The sequence below is a fragment of the Sus scrofa genome, chromosome 3, assembly GCF_000003025.6.
Source record: "Sus scrofa isolate TJ Tabasco breed Duroc chromosome 3, Sscrofa11.1, whole genome shotgun sequence".
NCBI classification, from domain to species: domain Eukaryota; kingdom Metazoa; phylum Chordata; class Mammalia; order Artiodactyla; family Suidae; genus Sus; species Sus scrofa.
In genome coordinates this window covers 76,576,964-76,603,952 of record NC_010445.4, presented here as the reverse complement: position 1 = coordinate 76,603,952, position 26,989 = coordinate 76,576,964, and the positions used below count along the sequence as shown (strand labels likewise).

Below are 26,989 nucleotides of genomic sequence, written 5' to 3'. Positions count from 1 at the left end.
TAATGCGGTTAATGTTTTTTAAGATCACCTAAAAAACATTTTAAGAAGTTACAGGCAGCGTTTATCACCTAGTTCATTACCATTCAAGGCATCGATGGAGATTTCTGAGTTATTCTCAAAAATCACCAAAACACGAACTCTGACATGAAGAGACCACTTTAAAAAATGACGTTTATTTTATTCAAACCAAACTAGAGTGAGTCTACTACTTCTCAAAGACTGAAATGGTCTGTCCTCAAGGGTGAGTTCCTGGGTGATCACTCAGTATGAAGTGGGATGAGAGAGCCATGGCAGGCGAGAGGCCAAAGTCTGAATCCAGGTTTATGATGCGGCTTTTATTATCTGCTGCTTTGCTGAGCCTGGAGTTCAGTGGAGTTCATAATTAATCAAGATCAAAGGATTGCCAACTTGAAACAAGCAAAACAACCCACCGCTGAGGAACCCTTTCTTCTCCTACTTTTTACTCCAAAAGCAGTAATTTTCTTTGACTTTCCCTCTGTTTTACACACCCTTCCAAAAATGGTATTTATGATCCACATTTAAACCCCCAAAGGCCAGCTAATGGAAATGTTAGATTACTAAACAAAATTAACTCTCACCACATTAAAGTACACATGGAATAGAAAAATTGGTACTTTAAAAAAACAAAAGGCAAAGGGAGTTTTTAAGGTTAATAATCTACAATTCAGGTCTTTAAATTGCAGCCCTTGAACTTAAGCACCTGACTTTCTCAGAAATCTTTACTTTTTTTCTCACTGAATTAGAGAAATCCAAAAGGAAGACAGTGTTTAAAGATCACATGCTGAACTGGTCAGGGAGAAGTACATGGTATCTGTAACTTACTTACTTCATTTTTTTTTTTGGACAAAAGTATTTTATTGGCAGGCTGCAGAAAATCATGAATTCCTATGCACCCCTCCCCCCAAGTCAAGGGCTTAAAAGACATTTGAATTATCAAATACTCTGCAACTTACTTTGAAATGCATAAAAAATTAAGATGGCTGGAGTTCCCACTGTGGCTCTGTGGTAATGAACCTGACCTGTATCCATGAGGACATGGGTTTGACCCCTGGCCTTGCTCAGTGGGTTAAGGATCCAGCGTTGCCACAAGTTGTGGTGTAAGGTCACAGATGTGGCTCGGATCCTGTGTTGCTGTGGCTGGAAGCTACAACTCCAATTCGCCCCTAGCCTGGTAACTTCCAAGTGCTGCCCTAAAAAGTGAAACAACAACAACAAAAACCAAAAAAACCCAAAAAACAAAACAAAACAAAAAATGGCATCTTGGATGGACTGAGGGATGGCTGGATGGATAGATCACGGGGGTGATAAAGATGTAAGAGTGAAATGTTAGCTGTAGACTGGAACTGGTGGGTGTTGCCTGTACACATCTTTCAACTTTTCTGAACACCTGAAGACTCTTGAGGAGAAAGAGAGAAAATTTACAGTGCTCTATTTTAAATGGTGATCTACACTAAATCAAGAAAATGCTGATAATGGAACTGAAAATTCTGGTTACTTCTTACATCATCCAGGACGCATTTCCCAGTTTTTAACTGCCATCTGCCACCCTCCACTCCAAAGCAAACCATGGTCAAAAGGGTAATACCAAATTCTAAACCCACAAAATCCTTTAAAAGTCAGTCCTTAGTAAGACCTGTTTTCAAACAAAAGAGGTAATAATTTAGCCCCCAGAGGAGTTCCTGTCCTGGCGCAGCGGAAATGAATCCAACTAGGAACCATGAGATTGCAGGTTCGATTCCTGGCCTCGCTCAGCAGGTTAAGGATCCAGTGTTGCCATGAGCTGTGGTGTAGGTTGCAGACACAGCTTGGATCTGGCGTTGCTGTGGCTGTGGTGTAGGTTGCAGATGTAGCTCAGATCTGGCATTGCTGTGGCTGTGGTGTAGACTGGCAGCTGTAGCTCTGATTAGACCCCTAGCCTGGGAACCTCCATGTGCAGCGGGTGTGGCCCTAAAAAGCAAAAAAAAAAAAAAAAAAAAAAAAATTTAGCTCACAGAGAAGAAAAAAAGTCAGCAAGTCCTGTTATCAACAGGCTGAATGAATTTTAAGATCCACTGGGTATGGATGCCCTTTCAGGAAGCAATAATGACAAATTCGTCTAATTCCTTTTCTACTAGGATTCTGCCACTTCGCTCATCAGAGATAAAAACTTGACACAGAGCACAGACAAAGCAACTGTTCTCCCTGAAGAACTCTGGACCTCTTCCTTTCCCAGGTAGAGATGGGAACAGAGGCAGAGGTGGGCCTGCAGGGAGAGTTTATGTCTTATATTACGACTAGCGAAGAGTCTTACGAACAAGTTAGTTACACTTTTGAAGCTAGAAAGAATCACAGCCACCCGTGAGAATGGCAGCGCGGGGGGTGGGGCTGCGACATCCTCCTCAGTTTGCTAAAGTTTCACAGCAACAGAGGCAATCCTCATTTTTGGACCCACAAGATGTGTAAACGAATGCCCTGAGTCAGCAGACTTGACCTTTACGGCACATCTCCTTTTCACTTCTGGCCAAGACCCCCGAAGACTCGACCCCTGAGCCCCAGTTTCTTCACATACAAAATGGGGGGGGGAGGGGCCCAATGACCTTGGAGGCGCCCTCTCAACTCTGGCTTCTTAACTGTGTGTTAAAAAATACATGGCCTTAAAGTCACACCAGAGGGCTTAGCGAATATTCTACAAAAGCGTATCAGCAAACTTTCAGCAGTAAAAGGCAACTGAAAACGTCTTTGAAGAAAAACTCTGAAACCACAAAGACCTGAAACCACGGCAGATTATCAGCTATGTTCCCTCAGTGCAAGTGGTATTGTGCAATTTTCAAGTTCCCAGGAGCAAAGCTGGCCTATCAAAGTAATATGAAAATGCAAGGAGAAGACAAAATTGAGTTTTAATAAGTTGAATAAGATCTTTTGAACAAAACAAGTACAACCTAGCCATCTAGCTACATTGATGCATCCATGAGCATTGAGATTCTCCTCGGACACATGGAAGAAAATTACCAAGACATACTCAGGCAGCAAATGAAGGCTAAGGAGAGAAGAGGGGCCTGCCTCTTTTCTCCCACATAGTTGATCCTATAAGCTTTATCCTCTGACTCAAGACAGATGCTCTCGTACCAATCTCCATTACATTCAGAGAGAAATGGGAGAAATGTTAGGAAAAGGTAACAAAGCAATGGCTTCACTTAAAAACAGGGCAAGGCATTTACTTGTAGACCTTTGATAAAGCAGCTGTGTATTTCCAGGCCACGGAAGCCTAATCAATTCCTAAGACACTTGACTCACAGATCTATCCCCACATGGCTCTGACTGCCCGCTGAAGCCTCCTTAACTCTCCCTCCTCTGGTGGGATGGTCAGTTCTACTCCAAGAGTTTTCCTACGTGGGTGTGGGGTCAGGGAGGAAGGGCAAGCAAGGAGAAACTCTTCAACTCCTGATGGAGGCTTCATTTGGGTCCCTGGAATTTGGCGCTACTCTATCTTAAATGGCCCAGAAAAAAGCCAGCCTGCCCATCACTTGCTAATATGGCTGAGAAAGTTTTACAGCGACACAAGCTAGCAGACAAACCCAAAGGAAAGCATTCCAGTGACCCACACTCATGATGACTGGTATAAACGCAGGGTGATGATGTGACCAGTGCCAATGCTTTAGGAATTCCAAACGAGTGTCTCTGGGGCAATTGTGTTTTTCTTTTACAGCGGCAATAACTGGTGGGGAGCAATTAGAAAGACTGGAACAAGGTAAGGCTCACAGGGTCATCATGCAGCAGCGACTCCTGACCAGTTCTCGATTATGCAAAAAGAAGGGATTTGACCTGTGAGGTCAACTTCCTTCTGAGATATTATAAATCAGCCACCCGCCTGGGATATGCGCTTCCGATACATTGCTTTCTTGCCATAAAAGAACTGGGCAGTAAGGAGAATGTGTTGGCCAACTAGCTACCAAGCTGGTTCATAGTTTAACACCATCTTCTGAAGATACTGTTTCATTGGTAGGTGGGTATTCTTGTTTGATTTCAAAAAGAACTTGGAAGAAACATCAGAGCTAATTAGGAAGTTTCCTAGCCATGCCACTTCAAGACTTATGATCTGCACAGAAAATTGAGAGCCTTGGAGGCTATTAAGCTCCTGAATCTGGGCTTTCCTGGCCATCACCAACATGCTTGCTGCAGGGAGTCCAGCCAAGCCGAAGGGTCAAGCATTCAGTGGTAGCTAAAGACCTCTGCCCAAGGCAGATCAACCAGGCAGCCAGGGCGAACTTCTAACAGAGAGCGTTCCTGGCAAGGTGGCAGTCTTTGGGGCCCAACAGATGCAATTATAATACCATGAAGCCATGCGGTCACCGCAGGCTGCCACTTTATCAGGATAAGAGGGGCTCCAGGCTCAAGGTCTGACCAAGAGGAACCACCCACAGCCCCATTCATTCACCAGTGTGCTTCAGTCACCACCCAGGACCAAGCCCACCTCAGGGAAAGCTGCCACCCCTGAGGGAGCCCTAAATACACCGTCCTGGACTGAAAACTGCTACACACCTAGCAATCCCCCACAGCAAGTAACTCAGTACATGGAAGCGCCTGTGTAGACCGAAAAGGCTACATAAACACAGCGTGACTCGCCATGACGGCACTTTTTCTTGTGTGTCTGCATATAGGTACTTGCTCATATTTGCTGAAAGTCAACTACTATTTCAAAAAGCAGTCAAATTTCACATTCATGTTCATTACAGCGTTATTCACAATAGCCAAGAGGTGGAAACTACCTAAATATCCATCATGGGATGATGGATAAAGAAAATACATACAACACACTATTTTCCAGTGTTAAAAAAGAAAGAAATCCTGTCACATGTTACAACATGGATGAATGCAAGACATGATGCTAAGTAAAAGAGGCCCGTGACAAAAAGACAAATACTGCCTGATTTCACTTTTAAATTCCCCCATGTAAAGGAGCTGAACTCATAGAAAACAGAAAAGCTGGAATGGTGGTTGTAAAGAACAGGGGTAGGGGGATAGTGGAGTTGTTTAATGAGGACAGTTTCGGTTTTTCAAGATGAAAAGGTTCCAGAGATCTGCTATACAATATACATAGAGTTAACACTAATATACTCGACTCTTAAAAATGGTTAAGATAGTACATTTTATGTCATGTTTTCTGCCACACACACAAACACGCAAAGTTAATTAATTTAAGAAATAAAAAGGGGCCACTTGAAACAGGCATATTCAAAAAGGATCCCCAATTCATAAAACTGTGGCTTTGGCTAAAGGATATTTCTGTTGTTTTTAAGCAAATATTACCACTATTTTAAAAAAAGCCCACAAAACTCTCCCCTACTTATAAAAGCAGCCTATGTCCATTGTGCAAACTATATACATTATAACTACACTTTCAGAGATATTCTTCTATACTAGGAGGAACAATGAACAAATCTGCAAGACCTTCTCAAGGTAACTATACAAGGGAGTCCTTGTGTTTCGAATATAAAGGTAAATGCTGCCCACACTTTGCTCCTTGGGATACAAGGCAAATTGCATATATGCAAAACACAGACATTTCTTTGTAATTGCCTTTACTGAGACCAAAATGGCTTTTCTTCCAAGAACTTCTCAAGGAAGAACAGAAGAAAGTTAAGCATAATAGACTTTCCCTCAACTGTTAGCTCAAATTCCCCCTAATCCTCAGCCAATTAGAATCTAATAGAATGCTTATCATGTTTACAATATAAGCGACAGAATCCCTAGGAATATTTTTTATGATTAGTCTCTTGTTATTTCTTCGATTCCAACCTCAGTTTTTACCATTATTTAAAAAAAAACATACACACTTGCACACACTCACAAGGCTTTTCTAACAGTTCCATTTCTTTGACATGGGGGCTCAGTGATGTTTTTCAATATTTTTCAAAGCAGAAAACGGGGCAGTTTTATTTTTCTTTGGAACGTGTCCCTGCCAGATTTTGCACACTGTAGCTCTTTGGCGATGTGATGAGCACACATGCCCACCCACAGACACTAATTTTGCTCCTCACCCTTCCCAAGCAGCCTCTATGACACATGCTGTCTGCGCTCCATTTGAAGGAATTCAAGAGGCCCAGTCAAACAGCAGGCCCCCCCGGGGCCAGAGTGATGGCAGGCAACCCATCTTCTCCCCTGGATGGGTACAAGGATTAAGTGTTTAAAAAGAAAACCGTAAAAGAAGCCCAATCCAACATGGACACCTCCAATCTGAAAATCTTTACAGCTCTACGAATTAACACAGCAAGTGCAAAGTCATCTTTTGGGGTGAACTCTGGAAGAGATAACATCTTGCTGTGGTTCCTTGGGCAGAGCTCCTCGAAGATAATGCAGTAAACTCTGGGTGCACAGCAATGAGGCAGCCTGTCCTGTGAGCCAGAAGCTTTCCAAGAGGGCTGAAGAGCCACCCGGGATCTGAGGCATTTGCTTGCTCTTCGGTGATCATTAGTCATGAAGAAATGTTGGTGATTAAGAATCCAACTAGAAATGGGCATGGCTCCCGTGACTGTCCCTCACCTGTCCTGAGACAATCTGGGCATCAAAGGTAATGCTAACAGACTGCTAGCAAACAAACCTGCCAGAATGCTCAGGACAAATAAAGTCCATGCTGGGTTTGATAAGAGAGTGGTCATTCACCCCATTCAATGTCCTTAAGAGTGGGGTTGATGCCCTAAGGCTGTTCTGTACTTGTCTCTGGTTTTTTTTGCGCCACTCAGGAAAGCTGATATTTCCAGATAACGACACAAGATTTACTGACAAGTGCTATTAATCCACCCACTATGTAGGCGGAGTGGCCATAATCCCGGATGTGGGGAGGACAGTGTAACAGCATATCAGTGGGCAAAGGACAACAGGCAACAGACAGGTCTAGTTTTCTCCCAGGGTTATAGTTACAACCAGGCATCCATAAACCATCCACCAAGGACAGCAAGAACTGACTGAGGACTCACTGAACAGGTCTTTCTAAATACAAGTAAGTATTTTTAAATGTTAATAGAGACAGCAATTTTTTTTTTTTTTAGGGCTGCACCTGTGCCATATGGAAGGTCCCAGGCTAGGGGTCAAATCAGAGCCACAGCTGCCAGCCACAGCCACACAGGATCCAAGCCATGTCTGCGACCTATACCACAGTGCACGGCAACAAAAGATCTTTAACCCACTGAGTGAGGCCAGGGATCAAACCCGCATCCCCATGGATACTAGTTGGGTTCGTAACCCATGGATCCACAATGGGAACTCTGACATAGTAATTTTATTTTTCTTCTTTTGTCTTTTTAGGGCCACAGTCACGGCATATGGAGGTTCCCAGACTAGGATTCAAATCACAGCTGTAGCCACTCAGCCATAGCAACTCCAGATCCTAGACGTGCCTATGACCTAAACCATAGCTCCTAGCAATACCGGATCCTTAACCCACTAAGCGAGGCCAGGGCTCGAATCTGGGTCCTCGTGGATACCAGTCAGATTCATTTCCACTGAGCCACAATGGGGAGCTCCCAATGTAGTAATTTTAAATGGTTACTAAATTCATTATAGTTTTCAGTCATCAGAATAAAATTTTAAGAGATGTTAAATAAGGGAGGGGTCTTCAAAACTCGAAAATTGGGAAAGATGTTTACTAATCTGTGTTGCTAAAATATTCAGGGAAGCTCTAAGCTTAGAGGATTCAAACGCTTTCTCTGACGGCCACTCCCTTCAAGGAAGAAGGGGGAGAAAAATCCTTTGTCCAAGGTTGTCGGTCTACTTGACTTAAAATATGGCCACCAAAACTATCAAATCAATTTTTAAGTAGGTCAGTTCTTTCCCGATATCCATCCAAGGAAAATTAGATTCTGTAGAGCCAGAAGGGGAGAGCTAAAAGTGGCTTCTACTGGACAGTGGTTCTGGATTATAGACCCCGGTTTATCTATGAATAAAAGAAAACTCAGCAGGAACCCATCGCCAGTAACGACGGATCCCCAATGAAAAGGGAACAAAAGCAAGGATGGGGCTGGAGCTGAATCACAGCATTTTTAAAATCCACACTACCCAGCACAGAGCTCACTCAGTATCTCTTGACTGCTTCCAAGCTGAGTGATAGGAGGCCCTCAGCACCGACACTGCTCTGTATCCCCTCTCTCTCCATAGGGAACGAAGGACTCTGAAAACCATGTGGTCACTCCGGACTGAAGGCTCTTGGCACAGTGGCAAGGGACCACCAAGAGGGGCAGACACAACCCTAGGGGTGACTACTGCCACCAATGGCAACGATCAATATGCGCTGAGGGTGAAATGTCACCAAAGCCAAAAGAAATCTATGGCTGCCCTGAAAAAATGTGGACAGAACCTGAGCTTGTCACAACTATGCCAATCTGGACCCCACCCCAAAAAGGTGGAGTGGGGAGGTCCCATCGTGGCTCAGTGTTGTAATGAACCCAACTAGCATCCATGAGGATGCAGGTTTGATCCCTGGCCTCACTCAATGGGTTAAGGATCCAGTGTTGCCGTGAGCTGTGGTATAGGTCAAAGACAAGCCTCAGATCCTGTGTTGCTGTTGATGTGGGGTAGGTTGGCAGCTGCAGCTCCAATTCAACCTCTAGCTGGGGAACATCCATGTGCCACAGGTGCGGCCCTAAAAAGACAAAAAAAACCAAAACCAAAAACAACTCCCACCCCAAAACTACACCAATCACAGAAGAGCAAGATGTTTTCACAGAAAACACCAATCCATCAGGAACTTTAAGAAATGTTTTTATGTACCTACCTGTAATAATTTCTATAGGCCTCAAAGAAAGAAAAAATAAAAAAGATACCGAAACCTACTCTTGCATTGAAATCAGAGCAAATTAGCTATTCACTTTTTTTTTTTTAAATGGCCACACCCACGGCATATGGAAATTCCCAGGCCAGGGATCAAACCTGAGCCTCTGCAGCAACTCAAGATGTGGCAGTCAGATTCTTAACCCACTGCACCACAGTGGGAACTCCCAGCTATTTGCCTTTTAATTCACATTAATTTCAAGTCACATTATTTTATCATTTTATTTAAGTCACATTATTTTTCTGATGACTTTTGACAAAGTGAACCCTGAGCTGAGTGTGGCATCTGCCAAAGCATCTAGAGACAACCCCATTTACTGTAAGATCACAAAATCCAGGCTTCAGTGCAAGCAAGCGTTTTTAAAATAGCCTTTCTTCCGTACCTTAAAAAAATGTTAATGAGAAGGAATGAAAAGGATTCTCACTTTGAATCTGAAGCATTTTTTAATATCACCAAATGCTATTATTAAATATTCACTATATATGTGTGTGTACACATATACATATAAAAATAAGCAGTACAGATGTGGGCAGGAAAATTCTTAGCAAAACCCCCACATATTTCAAATACTGTTCTTCCTCATTATTGTCCTCTGCCATAATTAGCATGTTACAGCATAACAGGTGGCTTTCATTTATAGAATCCAAAATTAATGAAATTTGGAGATGGTCCTGTCTCTAAAAACAAACTGGCCATTCTAAAAAAAGGTATCCCTTAATCTACAAAACAAACAGAAACACACCAAACAATCTCATTTCATGTTGCTTCACTGCATCTTCCAAATTTCTAAATGTATTTCAATAAGTAAATTTAATATATTTACTGATGGTTTAAAATACACATAACTCAAGGAAAACAAGTCCTTATTATGAGCTTTACAAGAAAGAGGAAGAGAGAGAGAGAGAGGCAAAAAAAAAAAAAAAAAAAAAAAAAAAAAAAAGACTGTTTTTCTAGCTTGCTAACCCCAGATCTGTTTAATGCTCTCTGAGCGATAACAGAATTTACCACCACAGACAGGGCTGCTCCACAAATGCTAAATCTTAGGCAAATTTGTGGGCAGTTGTGTTACAGGTCCTGACCCAGCCATTCTGGACAGACAGACCAGAAAAGCATAAATAGTACTGCTATAAACTAACTATAGCATCTGTCCCTAACAAGAGGGACTCAAAAAGTATTTCTAAAAAAATATGAGGAGACACTGAATGGACTGTCAACACACAGAGGAATGTTTAATACACTCAAATAAACAAGATATGTGCCTTAACTAGTCAGGCATTGTTTAAATTTAGTGAGTGAAGGGAGAGGGTCAGACAGGCGACACAGCCTCCCAATTATGCAGAACAATTCTTTAGATCATGTGAAAGCTAAAATTAAACGTTGTTTTCAAATCTCTACCACCCTTTCTCCCACCTAGAAAAAGTTAATGTATGAATTCAGTATAAGCAAATTATGTTTTGCAAAAAAATATTCACTTAAGGGGACTAAAGCTTTCTGGCATTAAGTCATCCATCTTGGAGGGGTAGGAAAAAGCACAATATTTAAAAAGGAAATCTGACATAATAAATACAGTAGTTATTAACTCCTTAGCGCATCTCTGCTTATTCTTTTTTATTTATTTACTTATTTATTTTAAGTTTTAGGCTACCTAACTCTCCCCCCAAAGTGGGGAGAGGTATTCCACCTTTGCTGTTTCGTAGGCAGCATCTTTTAAACTCAGGGCTTAACAATAGGGATGGTTAAGACCATTGTTCTCTGAATATCCAAGGAGACATTTGTTCTCAGAAAGGGAGATGAGTGGACAAGAGCTCTGTGTCCACCAAAAGACCAGTGTTACCTCTCTGTCCTTGCACGTGGGTGCCCTTGTGGGCTCGAGTGTGTGTGCGCGCGCACACACACGCGCGCGCACACACACACACTCTTCAGTTCTTTACAATTTGAATAATTTTTTCCCTCCCTTAAAAAAAATATTAAAAGCACACACCGGAAAGGTTAGGCAGAAGAGAACCACAAGAAAATAAAGTTCGTGTAAACAGTAAGCACATACCTGGCGGGCGATGCCATTTCCTCTACATTGTGGAGCCCAAGTGCTGGGTATTCGCATTATTGCTACTATAGAGCTTCCGATAAAAATGGATCGGCTCTTGCGGATCTGAGAACCAGCTGGCTGCTTGAGAAGTGGTTTCCCCCATATATGATTCAGTCTCCTTGACAAATATACTGCATCGCACTGGATGAGTCATCCGAGGGTTAGTCCGCATTTTATAGGCCTGTTGTGTCATTACTCACATTCAACATCCTGCTTCTCAAAAGTGGAAGCTGGAAGCCTGACAGCTGACAGATGCTTTCTCCAATTAAAATACTGTTTTAAAAAAATTCCTGTAAGTTACGATGATCAATCATTGATGATACTGTGAAATGCCCTGGGAGCACGCGGCACAGCTCAATACCTGAGATTACAGTCTGTAGAACCACCAGTGCAAGTTGTTTATACCCGCCCAGGTCTCTAAATACCTCTGTGCAGAGTTGAAAGGAAGGACCCCCTCTCTTAAGCTCTCAGGGAAATGAATACAGACATACTGATTCTTATATTGCAAGGTTATCTAGTCGCAGGAGCTTTGTAAAGAAGAACACATATCAAAATTTTGTCCATGGGGTAATAATTCTGTTAGGTGGGATAGTGGCATTGTGTTTATCAAATGCCCACTTATGTTAGGGATGAAATGCTATCATAGCTGGGATTTGTTATGAAATATTTTTGTCCCCAAAAGAGGGAAGGGTAAAGAAATGTGATAAAATCTTGATAAATGCTGCATCCGTGGTTGTGAGTATATGGGAACTGGCTCTATTATTCTCTCTTCTCGAGGACCTCTGACAATTTTCATAACAAAATGTTTTTAAAAATGAAAAAAAATTTTTTTTCAGTCCCCACTGTATCCACACAAGGCACTTACTTTCCTAGTTAGGTATGAACCTACCACACGTATGAATGGGGGCATCGTTCACACAGGGCAACCAGGTGGCCCTGTGGGTGTGGGAGCCGCCAGCTGGAAGGTCCTGAGGCCACTGTCAGGCCTGCACCCACCCCCTGAACCCACACCTGGTGCCCTCTCCTCCCAAGAGTGTCTGGTAGTTGGTCCTCACGCTTTCTTTGAGGACACAAAAAGCCCCAGCTTCGTTTGTGACAGGGGAGAGGTGACTCTTCCCGGCTTCCTTCTATGGCTTTGGAGAGGCTCAGAGAGATTATCTAAGTCCCGTCCACAGTCCCCTCGCACCTACAAACCTCTCCAGGACGTGGCATGGTGTTTGTGTGACATTTCATGCTCAAACCATTTTATTTAAATTGAGGCTTTTTTCTTTTCTTTGTTTTGGTTTATTTTAAATCTTATGGTCACATCCATGGCATTTGGAAGTTCCCCAGGCTGAGGACTGAATCTGAGCCATAGCTATGGCAACACCAGATCCTTTAACCCACAGTGCTGGGCCGGGGATTGAACCTGCGCCTCTGCAGTGACCCGAGCCGCTGCCATCGGATCCTTAACCCACTCTGCTGTGGCGGGAACTCCCTTAAACCATCTGAAGGAGGAAGAGAGCTTTGATTTTATGGCCAGAAAAACCCCAGATATGGAAGCTCCCGTGTATGTTAAATGAAATCACTGTTGAAACTAGCTGTGGTTTAAAAAGCCCTCTGTGCTAGGACATTCTTAAGGCGTGTGACAAGTCATCACAGGCCCAGGAAAGCCTAGGGCCTCAGGACTGCTCTCTGTAGGGGTGACACCAAAGGAAAGGAGGAGGTGTCAGGCCGAGGCCCCCACCTCCACCAACAGCCAGCCTGGTCCTCAAAGGACTGGGCCCAAGAGGGCTACAAACCAGCTGCAAATGGTTGTGAGGGGCCCCATGCCACGTCAAGTGACCCTCACGAATCCAGACTGTGCAGGACTGTGTGGGGGACGGAACTGAAGCCTTCCTTGTTTTTTGCAGGTTCTTCCTTCAAACGGACTGCAGGCTACAGGCGTATCAAAATGTCCCCTCAAAATGAAAAATCACCTTGCACATACTTGCAAAGTATCATTTACCTTAACTGCAATAGGTAGAAATGGGGGACTTAATACACTTTTAGCCTCATTTGAGTTTCTGTGACTATTTAAGAAATAAATCCATAGTTTATTAAAGGTCTTTTTTGGGGGGGGCTTTGCTTCTTAGGGTCCCACCCGAGACATATGGAAATTCCCAGGCTAGGGGTCAAATTGGGGCCACAGCTTCTGGCCTACACCACAGCCGCAGCAACACGTGATCCGAGCCACAGTTGTGACCTATGCCACAGCTCATGGCAATGCTGGATCCCTGACCTACTGAGCAAGGCCAGGGATTGAGCCCACATCCTCACGGATACTAGCTGGATTTGTTTCCCCGGCGCCATGAAGGGAACTCCCTCATTAAAGATTTTTATAATTCAGATTTCACTAACTGAAAATATAAGAGTAATAGCGATAATAAGGTACACTCACAGAAAAGGCATGAGAACACGGCAGATATGGTAAAATGTTAACGAAAGGGAAACCAGTTATAGAAGAGTCCTTCATACTATTCGTTTCACACTTACAGAAAAGTTGCAAGTTTCAAAATAGAGTTAAACACAGAAACACAAAAAAATATATAATCCTGTTACCAAGAAAAAGATTTTATGGATTTAATAACCACCATAATTTCTACTGCTATCCTCACGCATTTATTTTTATTTATTTGCTTTTTTAATTTTTAGCTGCCTTGCAGCATATGGAGCTCCCGGGCAGGGATCAGATCCAAGCTGCAATCTCAACGTAAGCCGAAGTTGCGGCAGTTCTGGAGCCTTAACCTACTGTGCCCACTGGGGATGGAACCTGCATCCCAGCGCTCTGCTGTGCCACAGTGGAAGCTCCTCCTCGCCCATTCAAAAAAAAAAAAAAAAAAAAAGAAAAAAAAGAAAGAAAAAATTAGACCATAAGGAAACTTACTAAAACGTCAACATTAGGAAATGCTTCTGGGTTAGGGATTCTCAAAGAGCATTCCTTGCAAATGATTTTATAAGAGGCTCCAAAAGCAAAACAAATTCCAAACAAACATTTTGGGAAAACAACACACTATAGCCTCAAGAATACTAAGTTTGTTTAGTCTTGCAATTCACTAATTGATTTGACCACATTACCCCCCAACCATTACCATCCCTACGAGTTGAAGAAAGCACTTTGGGAAGTACTTTTCCCCTGGATCTTGTACTCTATACAATTTCTTCAGAACACACAACAAAAGACATCCAAACCTGATCTCTGCCACTTTTAATGGACATGTCTATTTGGCAGACTTGTACGCTGATGACCACAGGCAGCCCCTCTGACCACACCTCAAAGCTCTTGGAACCTGAAAACCAGCCTGGATGTCTTTGGCCCCTGATCTCCCCAGGCCTTTACATTTGCATCCCCTAGCAGAGGTTAACTAGGAGTTTCTTGGTGGGTGTTAAGCAGAGGTTAACTAGGAGTTCCTTGGTGGCCTAGTGGTTAAAGTGTCAGCATTGTCACTGCTGTGGCTCAACTTTGATCCCAGGTCCAAGGAATCCTGCATGCTGTGGGTGTGGCCCAAGAACCAAAAAACAAAACTAGCTGGAAGACACAGCAAAACATGGCTTCCAATTTCTTATAACTTGCTAATGGACTCATTTTTAGAATTTTTGCCATATATTAATTTATACAAGAATTTTAAGCAATTATATTTTTGCATATATTTGGGGGTCGGGGGGCGCAGATGGCTAAAGCCCAATACTGGTTAATGTCAAGATTTAAAAGCACAAAAGCAGGAACTCCTGCTGTGGCTCAGTGGTTAAGGAATCTGACGAAGAACCATGAGGTTGCGGGTTCGATCCCTGGCCTTGCTCAGTGGGTTGAGGCTCCGGCGTTGCTGTGAGCTGTGGTGTAGGTCGAAGACACGGCTTGGATCCCACATTGCTGTGGCTGTGGTGTAGGCCGGTGGCTACAGCTCTGATTAGACCCCTAGCCTGGGAACCTCCATATGCCGCAGTTGTGGCCCTAGAAAAGGCAAAAAGACAAAATAAAATAAAATAAAGGCATAAAAGCAAATGTGGCTATCAATGATGTAGGGACCCTGGGCTGGGCTGGGTAGTGGTGAAGAGCTTGAGCCTGGTTAAGCTGTCTTGGTTCCAAATCTAGCCTGGCTCTTACTTACATCACGTACCTTCTCTAAGCCTCTGATTCTCTACCTGTAAAATGGGTGTAATACTGTTAGCAACCTCACAGAATTGCTCTGAACGGGATAGATGGGATCATCTACAACAGTACTTTTTAGCATAGGGCCTGGCCATATCAGAGCTCCAATAATGCAAACGACAATGATGAGGATATTTCTAAGTTTTATAGATTTAGATGGTCAGGAGTAGTCAAGTCATGGCCAACCACCACACTGGTCTGTTTATATATCATCTGTGGCTGCTTTAGAGCTACAAACTCTAAAAGTTGAGCAGTTGTGACAGAAACCATATGGTCCCCAAAGCTGAAAATATTTACTATCCAGACCTTCAGAGAACAAGTTTGTTGACCCCAGGGTGATCCACGTTTGGATGGATAAAGAACCAGATCTTTTCCCTATAGAAGTCTTGGACCCTTGTTCTGCTTAAGATCTCAATTTAGAATCAGCTACACAGTGTTATTTAGGCAATCTGGTCCACATGAACTGTGTAGCTCAGGCTTTCCCTACAATGTGAAATACACGCCTTGGTGCTGTCTCCAGGCGGGTGGGTGGGGAATCTACGGGGCCTGAGGTTGCCTGTTGGTCTTTCCGCCTCCCCTCCTTCCTGACCGCCCCCATTTCAGAGGCCGGTGACCCCAGCTGATGCGAGTCCACAGCTGTAATTCCCTTCCCCCACGTCACATCTGTGCATTATGTTGAAACCACACGTGTCCCCAGAGCCTCAAGCAAGAGGTGAAAGATGATCTGGAAGAGGCATTCAGGAAACTGAGCAAACAGAAATGAAGGATGCTTTGAAAAGGGCTGTACAGCCGTGGGCAGGATTCATACAGCACAAGGGGCCTTCAGAAACACGGGCCGCTGCAACCCTGCCATTGCCAGCCAGAGTCCAGTAAGGAGACTGAGGGTCAACCCAGAAAAATGAGGACCACGCCTCGAGTGAAGGTCCCAAGATGCATCCCTGTATCCAGTCGTGCTGCCTATTTTCTTTGGCAGGAAAGCCTGTTTATTTGGGGAAAATAAACCCACAGCATTAATGGATAATGCAGGTGAAGGGACTCCTGGGACTGGTCTCTGGGAGAGGAAATTTGAACAAAAGAAACCATTCTAACTGCCTTCAGTTATTCTCTGTTGTCTTATTTAAAAAAAAAAAAAAAAGTCCTAGCCAGCTGCTCAGACAGAGATTAAGTCTGTACTTAGACACCCAGTCTTTCTGGTGGCCACTTGCCTTCCTGGCAAATATCAACATCTTGGCGAAGCCAATCCAACAGCAAACTGCCTGTGTTAAATACCAAAGTGCATGATGAGGGCTGGGCTGGGGCTGGTCAAGGAAGAGAAGGCAGGCAGACGGTGTCTGCTGTTACCCACTGAGAGCAGGATTTCAGAGATGGCATGCAGAGTGACAAACCTCACTCGAAGCCAAGTCAGTTTTCGGCTGTGTTCCTTCAAGTGTAACTGTCTAGCCCAGGGATAAAATATGGCTCCCTCCAAAGCTCATGGTTAATTTGGGGATGTTCAGCTTGGCCAGAGCCAGAAGACCTGTGCTGATTAAATGCATACGAGCTATTGTGCTAAGCAGATTTTTTTGAAAAATACTCTTAAGTTGCGAGGACTTCTCAGAGCTAGGCTTGTGGGTTCAGCCAGGTTTCTTTAGGGAAAGGCAATGGGAACACACATTCACCAGGGGCCCATGTGGTGAGGGGTGCTCTGTGTGGCTATAGCAACGCACCCACAAATTTCATTCCTGGTCTGTGTGGAGGAAAACAGGGGGATGAACGACTAGGTCGACTTGGGCAGGAAAGTCTGGATTTTGCAAACAAGACTGCTAAAAGAGGAAGAAGGAATCTGAGATACATCTGAAATATGGGAACATCACCCTGGGAAATCATAGAAGGAGCCATGGGCTTGAATAGCAAGGAAGAGCTAAGAGCATTCAGGGTTCTGGGTCTATGGCTGAGCTGCAGGCCAGGCATCCATCACATCATTTCCCCCTTTCAGCCCAGAGAGCAAACGGGCAACAGGGCCTGGCCTCCAAACCCTGGGCTGCAGAGAGAAACCAAACCTATGTCAAGGGGTGAGGTTGCCTCAAGACCTGGAAAGACTCCCTCTCTCCACACACAGGGAGTGCCTAAGGGGTGACTACCTAGTGTGCTTAACATCTGCCAGATGGAGATGAGGAGTGAGGTCTGTGTCTGAAATCTGCTTAAGGCTGGATGGATGGTTTAATTCTCAAGGTATCATGGCACAGACTGAGCGTACTAAACCCAAATCTGCCAGCGGCCTAGCTCGGCGCTCTGTGGTTTCCCTAATCTCGAGCCAGAATTAGACCTGAGGCCGCTCAAAGGCCGTAGAATTCCAGGGACAGTCTTCAAAAGAGGACTCTACCTCTCACCCTGATTGATGCTGGTCACCATAAAACAAACAAACAAACAAAAAAAACATATCCAGGACAATGGTAGCCACCTTTTTTGTCAGATGGTAGTGCATATAGTGAGCTGCAGAAATGGAAATCTCTTCTGAGAACCCCCAACAACACTCTTTATAATCATCTGCCTGGGTATATAACACACACATGATGGGAGTTGGAATCCTGCACATTTATTCTGCTGGGAGGCAGCAGCTTGGGCCTGGCCTTGCCCTAGTTATATGACCTGGGGCTGTGCAGGTCTCTTACCTTCTTTGTGCCTCAATTTCCTTGTCTAGAAAATGTAGGGCTTAAACTAGCTCAGTCCTTAAAGCTTCAAAATTGTACAAAGAATGGATTGGTAACAGCTAGAGGGGAAAGCTGCTTAGTAATGCAAGCAGACAGAGAAGAAAGAGGAGTGGAAAGAAAGCTGGGCAGTGATGGCGAATCAAGACTAAGCTGACCCTGGATCCAAGAGGCCAACTTAAACGAACCTACCCATTTAAAAGGATGCGGATCTCACGCCAAAGCTGGAACTGACTTTTCCTTATGAATGACATTACTTAACAACAGCAGCCACCGTTGACATTAGCCACAGTTGTATCAGAGGCAGGCACTGAGCCTTCCAGTCTCACAGGGCTTTTAGTCACAGACAGAGACGGGAGATAGGGGAGTCTTCGCCGTCTGCACGGCTGTCAGTGCATAATGAGAGCATTTTGTTATGACTCGCATGTCATCTTTGCCATCGGACTTGAGATTCTTAAAAAGAGGCTCCTCCCCTTTTTAATTTTTGTAACTCAGCATCTGGCAAAGGTCAAACTCGTGGTAGGTCGAGTTTCTTTTATTGATTCAACAGACACAGATTAACCTTTATTGGCTTAAATGGGGAGGTGGAGATGAAGATTATAGAAAGGGAAGAAATGACAGAAAGGTCGCAGCAAACTCTTGTGTATTTTTTCTACTACAAAAAGTGTTAGGTTCCCTGTAGAGCCTTTAGGAGATACAAAGAAAAATATTCACCTGCAATGACAGCTAGGTGGTAGAATTTAAGAGCCTTATAGGTCATCTTTAGTCATGTGATGCATGTTTACTAATTTAATGTGTTCTTTGCCACTGTCTGAATCCTTTCCAAAAAAAAAAAAAATTGAGAAATATTTTTCTGTTTATTCATTTCTGATTTTAAAAAACCAAAAAGATATGGCATGCAGGGCTTGGATTTTTTTTTTCCCTGTTTCAGTGCAGCACCCCAAAGGGGCAAATGAATAATTTATGAGTTTTAACATTTTATGGGCCTTAGAATATTAACTACTAACCAGAAGAGCAGCCTAGAATTCTAAAACAAACCTTAGAGATATCTAGTTCTATAGCAACCACATTTGACAGATAAGGAAACTGAGGCCAGTGGTCAAATTTCTTGTTCAAATTTAGTTGTAGCAGCCAGAACCAGGCCTAAAACCGCTGACACTAAGTCTGTTTTTCCTTACTGAGAATTACCTACCTAGCTAAAACCAAAATCATCCCTAAATTCTGTCACCCTATTAACTTCTGGTTTCTGAAAAGCAATTAGAGACGACTCCAGAACAAGAAAAGCAGATGATGGCGTCCAGAATATTTATTTACCTGCACTAGAATTCTCAGGCACCAGGTTAAATAAATCATCAGAAGGACAGCCAAAGTTACTCATTATTTTGAAAAGTGTTTCCAGGTTGTCACCAACATTTGAATCCTTTCAGGAATTTTAAAAATAGGCTAGTGAACCTGAGGTAGGGCTTGCTGGTCAACACACTGCAAAAGCTCAGATAAAGATTATGGATCCACGGCACAGACACCAATTTCTTGAGTTCTGCGTAGGGAAAGTACAGTTGGGGAGCATGTAACTTGCCTCAAGTCTCTCCCTCTCTCAGGAACAACTCCCCCCCCCCCCCCCCCCCCCCGTCCTGAGAGCGGTCACAAGAACACTTGCGGGGAAAGGGAAGAATTCGCCGTACCTCGCCAAGCAAAGAAACTTCCTCCAGATGGTAGTTAAGGTGTGTGCCCTACAGGGAAGTCTCATAGATTCAGTTAACCTTCCAAATTCAACACCAAGAGTCTGGTTGGTTGATTTATTTAGTCTTTTTAGGGCAGCACCCGTGGCATATGGAGGTTCCCAGGCTAGGGGTTGAATTGGAGCTGCAGTGACTGGCCTACACCACAGCCACAGAAACGCCAGATCTGAGCTGCATCTGCCACTACACCACAGCTCACGGCAATGCCAGATCCTTAGCCCACGGAGCGAGGCCAGGGATCGAACCTGCATCTTCATGGATACTAGTCAGGTTCATTAACCACTGAGCCATGATGGAAACTCAGCTTCAAGTTTTATTAAAGTAAGTATCAGGTGGCTAAGAGGGACCAGTGAAGGGAATGGACAATGAAAGTGGGTCCCACTTACTTTACAGACAAAAAAACCCAAAGAGTAAGCCCCAAATGCACACCCTGGAATAAAACATAAAAGGTATATTTGTGCAAGAGCCAAGAATAGATCCTGAGTGTCCTTGGACTTCATCTTTCAGAGTGCTTCTAAACAAGACTTGTTCCTACATGTTTTTTCTTTGAAGTCTCCCCAAAGATACTCTCTGCCCTTCTTTCTCCACTCAGGAAGGAGAAAATTGTTTCACAGATTTCATTTGTTTGTTTCCTGTGAGCCCTGAGGAGTTGTCTCTGCTACTGAGAATATACCGGATGTGAAGAGCAAGTCTTAACATTAGAACATTCCATGCCACCAGGGTGGGACCGGTTCAGCTCAGAGGGATTTTGCTACCACTCAACAAAATCTGGAAATAAATACAAACACATTGGCAATAGGGTGCATAGGATACCAATGGATATGAGAAAGAATGAGCAGAGGGGCTAGAATGGGAAAGGAAGCCATGCCTACCCTCCCATCACGCCCCCTCCTCAGAAGACAGCAGCTAACTGCAGGAGGACACAGGCAGCTCCCCCTCTCCATCCGCTATGATTCAACTTTGGCTCTTGTCAGCTCAGTTTCAGGATGAGGAAGGGGGAGAGCCCAGGAGCTGCAGAACAGCAGCAAATATTTATAACCTACTGCTGAGCGAGGCATCATGGGAAGAACATGGCACACATGCCCTGGGCTGGCCATATTCTCACTGGTCCATTTCAGAACAGAGCTGGCATGTTTAAGTGCAGGTAAAAAATGATCAGAAGCTTGTAAAACAGACCAGCTGGAGTGTAACGAGTAATCAGTACATCTGTGCCATGTAAGTATAAATGTATTTATCCCTTTTAATTTAGTTCATTGTTCTGCATAGGTAACACAGTCATGATTCAGAAATTAAAATATAAAAAGGTATACTCCCACCACATTCCATCTGCCCTAATCCTTCTCTCACCCAACAAGCCGATAGGAACCACTTTTTTTTTTTTTTTTTTTTTTTTTTTTTTTTTTGTCTTTTTGCCTTTTCTAGGGCCACTTCCTGTGGCATATGGAGGTTCCCAGGCTAGGGGTTGAATCGGAGCTGCAGCCGCTGGCCTATGCCAGAGCCACAGCAACGCGGGATCTGAGCCACGTCTGCAACCTACACCACAGCTCACAGCAACACTGTATCCTTAACCCACTAAGCAAGGCCAGGGATCAAACCTGCAACCTCATGGTTCCTAGTCTGATTTGTTAACCACTGCACCACGACGGGAACTGCAGGAGCCACTTTTAAAAGTTATATATCCTTCCTGGAAATATATTTTTCTCACCCTTTCTCACCAAAAAAGGCAGCATATCACTGATATGTTCTGTTATCCCTCAGAGAGCTTTCCTCTTTTTTTTTTTAATGGAGGCACCTGTGGCATATGGACGTTCCCTGGCCAGGCACTGAATCGAGGCTACAGTTGCAACCTATAGCTATGTCAACACTAGATACTTTAACCTACTGTGCCAGGCCAGGAATCAAACCTGCAACTCTGCAGCGACCCAAGCTGCTGCAGTCAGATTCTTAACCCACTGCATCACTGTAGGAACTCCCCTGGGAGATCTTTCCATATGGGTACACAGATAATTCATTCCCTTTTTATGTCTATACAACATCCAAGTACAAGGATGTACCATGGTTTATTTAGCCAGTTCCTCATTAATGAACATTTAGGCTTTTCTAGAACTTTTAGCCATTGAAAACAATCTTGTGATGAACAACTTTATATATCAGAGTTGCCTTTATATATTAAGATGCTTAATTTACTGCTCTGTAACTACCTGGCCATGATATAGAGAAAGAAGGAAGACAACCTTGCACCTGCGAATCCATCTGAAATCAAGACAAATCTCCACTAAAGCAAAAAATATGATTACAGAACTATATACAATGAGATTTTGGTTTGGTATGTTACATAAGGAGCAGGCACTCCTGCGATATTTGTAGGAGTGAGAGAGTTCAATTATCCTTTAGGCTGCCCATTCTCCAACTTTCTCCTACTCACCCTCCAAGAACCTCACCCACCCATTCATCCTAGGGGCCATCCAGGCACCTGCCCCTTTAGGAAATTCTAATAGCATTCTTATCTCATAGACACTGTGCCCAAGTGGTGACTGTGAGGTTCCTGGTGCTACCTCAGAGGGTAGAAAGTAACACTCTCTGCCCCAGTCATCATCTGCGCCCACACTCAAGAGGTCCGTCTGGAGGTGAAGCCAGACAGAACCATCTGCATCCCTAGGGAAGCTGAACTGCCGGCTGGTCCCTACATCACAGCATCAGTGCCAGGTGAACCCTCAGAAGTAAACAGCGAACAGGACCCCTGAGCAGAGTCCAGAGAGGACCCAAGAGGCAGTCCCAACGCTTCCCAGCCACCGCCTCCAGCCCAGGAGCAGGAAGTTCTAAGCTGTCCATGGAGCTGACTCATAATTCTCTTTTCACAAGCACCCTGAAGGTTCTATTCTAAGTTTACCAAAGGGAACATGCCTTCAGGCAGAAGCAGAGCAGCACAGAAGCCGTAGCAGGTGGGGCCTCCGTGAGCTTTTCCTCTGCGACAGGTCAAGGTCCACTACAAAAGCTAAGTGCCAAGGAGACACCAAATGGCATTCACACCTTCTTTCAGAGGTGCACATGCATCACTACCTGTATCTGTACCCAGTGATGGCTTAAATACCCCAGGGTTAAAGCGAAACATTAAAAATGAATTATACTTGTTTGGATCTAAATTGGAACAAGCCAAATGTATAAAAGCATAAAAATGTTAAATATTGTTATTATTATTGTTAGTTTTTTAGGGCTGCATCCGCAGCATATGGAAGTTCCCAGGCTAGGGGTCCAATCAGAGTATGGCTGCAGGCCTACACCACAGCCACAGCAACAACAGATCCGAGTCACGTCTGCAACCTACACCACAGCTCATGGCAACACAGGATCCTTAACCCATTGAGCAAGGCCAGGGATTGAACCCGCAACCTCATGGTCCCCAGCCAGATTCGTTTCTGCTGCGCCACAACGGGAACTCCAAATAGTTATTATTTTGTATTAAACACTTTATAAATTCCTGACCTTTTGAAATGTGGGAACTAAATAAGTAATGTAAGTGGGGCAGAAATCCTGCTCAAAGTATGTTTTGTAGTTGAGCCATAGAAGAGACTTTAGAATTATTACTTCAAAAAAATTAATTTTTAGTTATACAACTTTATCTTTGAGAAATCAATTTCTTTCCTTCTTTTTTCTTGGCCACAAGTGCAGCGGCCTGACGTGGGATCTCAGTTCCCAGGCCAGGAATTGAATGCAGGCTGTAGTGGTGAAAGTGCCCAATCCTAACCACTAGACCACCAGGGAACTCCCCATGAAAGCATTTTTAAAACAAATTGGAAAAAACTAAACACCGATTTGTGTTCAGTTCTTAGTGTATTAAACGAGATTACATAATCACTGTTGTTTTCTTTGGTATGATGATGGTATTATAGTCATATTTTTAAAGTCATTATTTCGTAGAGCTAGGTATTTAAGTATTTATGGATGAAATGATGCATGCGATTTGCTTTAAAATACTCTACCCTACCCCATCTTCCCCCAAAAGTATATGGTGAATGCTGAGTGGTAAGAACATGGGGTCCATTATACTGTCCTCTTTGCCTTAGTGAATATGTAAAATGTTTCATAAGACAGGTTGTTATTACAGCTACATGCCACTGAAACCTCACTGCTGATGAGAACAGGCTTGAACCCCTAGTGGTGACACCTCAGCCCCAGATGATGGGGTTAGTGACTGCATGAAAGCAAGTCAGCTAAGTAAGTAACTGCACCAGAAGATTTTTCTTCCCATCAAGTAAGACACTGGTTCACAAACTTGGCTGCACGTTGGAAATCACCTGGGAGGTTTGCAGGGTTTTTGTTGTTGTTGTTGTGTGTGTGTGTTTTTTCTTCCTGCCCACCCAGCACACAGAAGTTCTCAGGCCAGGAACTGTACCACAGCAGGGACAACACTGGATCCTTAACCTGCTGAGCCACCAGTGAACTCCTATGTGGTATATTTTTGATTTTTAATTTCTTTTTCTTTTTATGGCCACACCTGCAGCACATGGAAGTTCCCAGGCCAAAATGGAGCTGTGGCTGCAGGCCTCTGCCAAAGCCACACGGGACCTTCAACCCACTGAGGCCAGGGATTGAGCCCGAATCCTCGTGGAGATTATGTTGGGTTCTTAATCTGCTGAGTCACAAAGGGAACTCCCCTTGTGTGTTTTTTTTTTTTTTTTAATTGATGCCCAATCTAATTGTTTAAGGGCATAGTCTGGATTTCTAGATTTTTCAAAGTTCACCAGGCAATTCTAATGGATAGCAAAGTTTAAGAATCAGCATTCCAGAAACCAAACAGGGAGGTTCAGGAAAAAGTCAGGGGTAAGTGCGAGAGGACAGTGGCAGCTGGATGCTCTCTGCACATCTACCTGTGACCCCCTGAGTCTAATCAGCTGTCTCTTCAGGGCCCTCAAGTCTGGGGTCCAGACCAAGCTTCCCTGAACTACTGGTTCAATCAAGAATGATGCTAGAGCTGCAGTAAAAACGGGGCACTTGGAAAATGGATGAAAACCAGAAGCTGGGCCTACTTTAAAGCCAGACAAGAGGACCTGTTATCAATATCAGGACTGCAGCTCATAGGAAGCCCTCCGCTGACTGTTCGCCCTCACCCACCCGAGCAAGAAGCGCCAATGTGCATTGCTGCAGAAAAGCTCCTGTTCTATGAGGTTGGCGGGTCTTAAGCAGCTTAATGGGTTAGAGCTGCTGAGTGCTCAAGCCCCTAACAGCTGGCCTTACTCAAAGCAGAGAGGAAGTGGCAGGTCTCCTCTTTGGAGGGCGAGCCTTACCTCACAGAGGGACAGGGGAAATTTTCCTGCGACAGGTGGCATGTCCTGATGTACAACTGTGGGCCGCTGCCCACATTCCTGAGGCAATGGGGTTAATTCTGGTGTTGCTCTCACGGCCCTGGGAGAGGTGGAGGGCTTGCATCTGTTGAGGCTCCTCATAGATGGAACTCCTCTGACTCTTCCTCACGACAGTGCTAGTGTGAAGTCTTTACTGTGCTCCCATTTTACAGATGACAGAAACAGAGCCTGGGCACTGCTGGTTATGACATCACAGTCAACCTGGTGAAGTTTGACGGGCAAATTCGAAAGCCCCACTCTCTTTCCATAGCAATGTCCAAGATAAACCAAACACGGCAAGCTCCCTCCCACCCATAGGAAATCATCCAAAGGCTGCTGGTGGCCCAGCTTCCCTGGATTAGCCAATTAGTCATCACCAGCCTGAAGATACAAAACCTTTGAACTTTCTTCCATCATTCCACAGGGACACGCGTTTGTTCTCCACCCTGGGTGAGCCCCAGCCGAGTGCCAGCCGCTCAGAAGCCCGTGGAATCTGGAAGGAGGAGTCCTTTCACACACCCAGCTTTAAAGTCCTCTCACCAAGCTGAGGGCCCTTCCCTCGTCACACACACACTTCACACCTTCAGACCTGAATTCTGTGTGTCCCTTGTGAGGGGTCAACAGACCTGGAATTAAGTCGACCCAGGGCCAAGGCCAGCTTTTGGTCTCTTCTCCTCAGACGCAGGAAACTTTCTGCTACTGGCCCCATAAGTGCCAAATGCAAGGCCAAATTAGCTGGTACTTAGTACAGTCGGTGTACATAAGACTAACTTTTACTTCCCAAACGCAACTTTATAGAGCTTAGTTAATACTGCTCACTCGCCCTCACACTCCTGCCTTTAAAGTTTTTGTCCTAGGAGACTTTGCTCATATTCCAAAGATGCTGTCCCAAGTCAAAGTTGCCTGGAACCCTTCTTCTGGAACTGCCTTCAAGGCTAGTCTTATAATAAATGAGCTGGCCATTCAAATTTTAAAATCCTTACTTTAAAAAAAAAGTTAACCTTTTAATTTAGTTTTAAACAATTTCACGTTTTCCAAATAATTGAAGTCTAGCTGACTTGTAATGTTGTGTCTGTTTCAGGTGTACACAAAGTGATTTATGTATATATGTATTGTTTTCCTGATTCGTTTCCATTATAGGTTACTACAAGATACTATTCAGTTCCCTGTGCTACACAGTAAATCCTTGCTGTTCATCTGCTTTATATGTAGTGCTGTGCATCTGTTAATCCCATACTCCTAATTTATCACCCCCCTCTCCTGTCTCCTTTGGTAACCATAAATTTATTTTCTATATCTGTGAGTCTGCGTCTGTTTGTAAATAAGTTCATTTGTATTTTTTTTAAGAGTCCACATATACATGATCTGTATTTCTCTGACTTACTTCATTTAGTAAGATAATCTCTAGGTCCATCCATGTTGCTGCAAATGGCATAATTTCACTCTTAAAATGACTGAGTGATATTCCACTGTGTGCGTGTGTGTGTGTGTGAGTACCACATCTTCTTTACCCCTTCATCTGCTGATGGACATTTATCTTTATTTTTTTTTCTTTTTTTTTTTTTCTTTTTGTCTTTTTGCTATTTCTTGGGCTGCTCCCATGGCATAGGAGGTTCCCAGGCTAGGGGTGTAATTGGAGCTATAGCCGCTGGCCTACGCCAGAGCCACAGCAACGCGGGATTCGAGCCACGTCTGCAACCTACACCACAGCTCATGGCAACGCTGGATCCTTAACCCACTGAGCAAGGACAGGGACCAAACCTGCAACCTTATGGTTCCTAGTCAGATTCGTTAACCACTGCGCCACGGCGGGAACTCCTATCTTTACTTTTTAATTCAGCACTATTTTTTCTTAGTGGATCTATCACCAAAGCTTATTCTTTTTTGTTTGTTTTTTGTTTTTGTCTTTTTAGGGCCACACCCAAGGCATATAGAGGCTCCCAGGAGAGGGGCTGAATGGGAGCTGTAGCTGCTGGCCTACACCACAGCCACAGCAACATGGGATCTGAGCCATGTCTGTGACCTACACCACGGCTCATCACAACGCTGGACCCTTAACCCACTGGGAGAGCCAGGGATTGAACCTGAGTCCTTATGGATGCTAGTCAGATTTGTTTCTGCTGAGCCACCAAAGGTTATTCTT

The 26,989-nt window shown here is 44.1% G+C and overlaps 1 protein-coding gene across 3 annotated transcripts in view; it reads right to left on the bottom strand.

The window, feature by feature from the left end:
* SPRED2 (sprouty related EVH1 domain containing 2) overlaps positions 1 to 26,989 on the bottom strand; it is a 122,007-nt gene that overhangs the window by 45,700 nt on the left and 49,318 nt on the right. The window contains exon 1 of one of the 3 annotated variants that reach the window (XM_021087444.1): positions 10,869 to 12,253. The exons of the other annotated variants lie outside the window; for them this stretch is intronic. Within the exon in view, the coding sequence (XP_020943103.1) occupies positions 10,869 to 10,885 (17 nt within the window). The 5' untranslated portion in view covers positions 10,886 to 12,253. Of the gene's footprint in view, positions 1 to 10,868; positions 12,254 to 26,989 lie in introns of those variants that run through there. 3 annotated transcript variants of the gene reach the window in all.